This window comes from Galeopterus variegatus, unplaced genomic scaffold (assembly GCF_000696425.1).
Source record: "Galeopterus variegatus unplaced genomic scaffold, G_variegatus-3.0.2 Scaffold224, whole genome shotgun sequence".
NCBI classification, from domain to species: Eukaryota; Metazoa; Chordata; class Mammalia; order Dermoptera; family Cynocephalidae; genus Galeopterus; species Galeopterus variegatus.
Window position 1 is genome coordinate 388381 of NW_007726335.1, and position 3690 is coordinate 392070.

General features: G+C 52.8%; 1 protein-coding gene across 1 annotated transcript in view; it reads left to right on the plus strand.

Annotated features, from left to right (window-relative positions):
- Nucleotides 1-3012: 3012 nt before the first annotated feature.
- Nucleotides 3013-3690, plus strand: part of FIGNL2 (fidgetin-like 2) — a 1493-nt gene continuing 815 nt past the window's right edge. Inside the window, 2 exon segments of the mRNA XM_008566152.1 lie at nucleotides 3013-3680; nucleotides 3682-3687. Of these exon segments, the coding sequence (XP_008564374.1) occupies nucleotides 3013-3680; nucleotides 3682-3687 (674 nt within the window).

The window sequence follows — 3690 nt, forward strand, 5'->3', positions numbered from 1 at the left end:
GTCTTTCCTCATCTCCGGCTCAGCTAACATAGAGGACTGGAGAATGGTCTGTGAACCTGGGAAGCAGGGGGTCCCTCTCTTGGGGAGATGGGTACTGGAGGCTCCTGCAGGAGGCAAAGTGGCAGGAGCTCAAGGGCTTGGGCACCAGGCAGGTCCAGTGATTCTGTGTGAGAGCAAGAGGGCTGTAACTGACCTGGGGGTGGGGGCAGGGAGACAGCACTCACTAGCCCATGGTGGGAGAGGGGAAGAAGTGAAGATTGTTGGAGGCCAGGGCAGGAGCTGGGGAGAGGGAGCCTGGCCCAAAGAGTCTTTGGGGAATGAGGGAAGGAGGACACCACATGACAGCAAAGAGGAGGATGGCAGGGGTGAAGGAGATGTGTGTGGACACTGTAGATCCAGAGCCTGCTTTACTGTGTCTGTGTCCTTCTGGGAGGGGGGTCACATTTTCCCCAGCATGTCCAGATTAATATGTTCAGAGTAAATGCTATTTATCAAGGTCAAATTTCTTTTCTCCACATTAATTAAGGAGCAAAAGCATAAATAACAGTAAAGAGAAAAAAACTGTTTTGGGGTCCATGTGGTAACACAATACTTGCATTGGTTACTTTATATGACCCTGCAACCAGAGCCACTATGATTTTTGATGTTCCAGGAAATTAAGCTCTTTGACACCATGTAATCCCTCTCTGGGAGAGCTGGAAAGCTGCACATCTGCCCCCACAGGCCTCACACTCAGCTTTGTTAGTCTCTGTTCTCTCCTACCACTGGTGGCCAGTATCACTTTTCACATGGGGCAGAATAACCTTGAGAACTTGCTTACCTTTCTTTTTAAGTGTTAGTATCAACGGCTCATGCCTTCCCTAGGGCAGTGGGGATGAGAGTATGTAGCTTTATTTTCAAAGACTGTCTTCTCCCATTGATGTCAGTGCACAGCTATAAGAGGTAGTGAGACTCAGCAGAGGTGGTGGTGCTGTCAACAAGCTGCTGCAAGTGAGGCTAACTGTGGAGAACCTGAAAAGAGACTTGATTATTCTCAGCTTCTTCTCACATTACCTCCACATACACCACTTTCAAAGCTCTGGTGACCCAACATTTCTTGGTGCTCTATACAGGCTCGCAGTGTATGGTTATGTAAGTTGTGCACTGCACAAGAGCCCTACTTCTAAAGGGGCATGATTCATACCATAAACACTGTAGATTTGTAGATTATGACAAGCTTCCAGAAGGTGGCAGTAAAGTGCCTTGAGGAAAGGAATAGGGCATGAGCTAAGCACAGCCCTGGCTTTCTGAACTGTGCTCTGCACCTCTATAAAGGGGCATGATTCATACCATAAACACTGTAGATTTGTAGATTATGACAAGCTTCCAGAAAGTGGCAGTAAAGTGCCTTGAGGAAAGGAATAGGGCATGAGCTAAGCACAGCCCTGGCTTTCTGAACTGTGCTCTGCACCTCTAAAGGTAATGTTCCTGTGATGTGGGATGCTCTGCTCCCTCTAGCCTGTCTGCTCCCTCACCCTCTAAGGTCCAGTAAAGACACCACCTCCTTGGTGAGGCCTTCTCAGCCAGGTGTGGCATGCTCCCCTGAGCTCCAGAGCCCTTGGCGCACACCTCTATTTTCTCACTTCACAGAGGATGATGTCTCCATGTCTCCTCCACCTGGCTGAACCACCCCCTTCACCTTTCAATCTGCCCCATGCTTGCAAAGCACTTACAACTTGCTCAATAAACATTTGCATGGGACCTGTCAGAATATGCAAACCTGTTATCAAAAGTTTAGGTTTGAGAAACAATCATCAGCAGAAACTCTCGGTGTGCCAATGGCTCATTCAGTCTTTGAGATTTTATCCTAGGATCAGGCTAGCCCACTGGAGCCATGTGCCTGGGTAGTGCTGTTCCCCAGGCCCCCAATCCCTTTTACCAGAGTGTGTGGCTCATGCCTTGACTGGTACCAAGGGACAGTGTAAGAAACAGCTGTGGAACATTCTTGCCATGTCTACAGCATGGAAGTTGAGAAGAACGTTGTTTACTACATCTCAAAAAAGTTCTATAATGTCTATGCCAGGAACATCTTTGCTTCTCTTGAGTAATGGTATTGTTTACTTTGCAAAGTAAGTCTGATTACATCTCCCTGTTTGGTTATCAGGAAGCTCAGAGACACATTTGTGATCCACTTTCTATGATGTGCATTGCTGTATACTCAGTTTGCTCTGTCTTCTCCAGAATATGATCCATCTATTCTAAATAATATTTTTATATTGTGGTGAGACACATTTTGGGAATAAGACAGTTGGTAGCAGCATTGGACCCTGGTGCTCTGACTTCATCAGGCAGAGGCCAAAAGAAACCAAGTGGAAAGGGGTGAATGTTCTGGTTCAGCTACTGTGGTTCCCCAAGGATGATGAGGCACTGCCACCACCCCCCACCACCCCCAGCACCTCTGACCCCAGGCCCATAGGGGGCCTCAGAACCCCAGGTTAGGCTGAGGTGAACTGAGTATTTAGGAATATCAAACTGCTAGGCCACTAGGCAAGGGAGCCTGGGCAGGCACAGCCCTAGTGCCACTATAGCCGCCAGCATATAGTGAGTGAATGAGCAGCAAACATGTTACTGAAACGAGCTTCACCTGGCTTTAACTAGTCCCAGGCCTGGGTGTGGCACCTACTGTCTGGCCCTTGACTTCATTAGGTCTGCAGGTAAGGGCCATGTGTCCTACACAGGGATAGCTCGTGTGGCCAGGACAAAATAACCATTGCCTACAAGGTGAAGTTGGGGCTAACCATATCGTTTCCAGGTCCCTCTTGGTTCTGAAGAAAATATCTTCAGATAACTTTAATCCTGGGACGTTAGGGGTATTTGATGCCTGGAGGGAGGAAGCCCTAAGAGAATGGGATGGTAGGTGGTGGATGAGTAGGTTGTCCTGTGGCTAGAGGTCACTTGATGGGTCCTCAGAGGCTTTGCAGGACCTCACCAAGTCCCTCCCCCCTCTCCCTCTTCCCTGCAGCTCTGTCGAAGATGCACTGGACACCAGAACACGCCCAGCCCCTCAACCAATGGCCAGAGCAGCACCTGGACGTCTCCTCCACCACCCCGTCGCCAGCCCACAAATTGGAATTGCCCCCTGGAGGTCGCCAGCGCTGCCACTATGCTTGGGCACACGACGACATCTCTGCCCTCACTGCCTCCAACCTCCTCAAACGCTACGCAGAGAAGTACTCGGGGGTCCTGGACTCACCCTACGAGCGTCCCACCCTGGGCGGCTACGGCGACTCCGCATTCCTCAACGGCGCCAAGGGGGACCCAGAGCCATGGCCAGGGCCCGAGCCGCCTTACCCCCTGGCCTCACTCCACGAGGGCCTCCCGGGGACCAAGTCGGGCAGTGGGGGCGGTTCCGGGGGCCTTGGGGGCTCCCCGGTTTTAGCTGGGAACCTGCCTGAACCCCTCTATGCCGGCAACGCGTGCGGGGGCCCGTCGGCGGCGCCCGAGTACTCGGCGGGCTACGGCGGGGGGTACCTGACTCCAAGTTACTGCGCGCAGACCGGCGCCGCGCTGCCCCCGCCACCCCCGTCCGCGCTACTGCAGCCCCCGCCCCCGCCGGGGTACGGCCCCTCCGGGCCTCTGTACAACTACCCCGCAGGGGGCTACGCGGCGCAGCCCGGCTATGGCCCTCTCCCGCCGCCCCCGGCCCCCGCC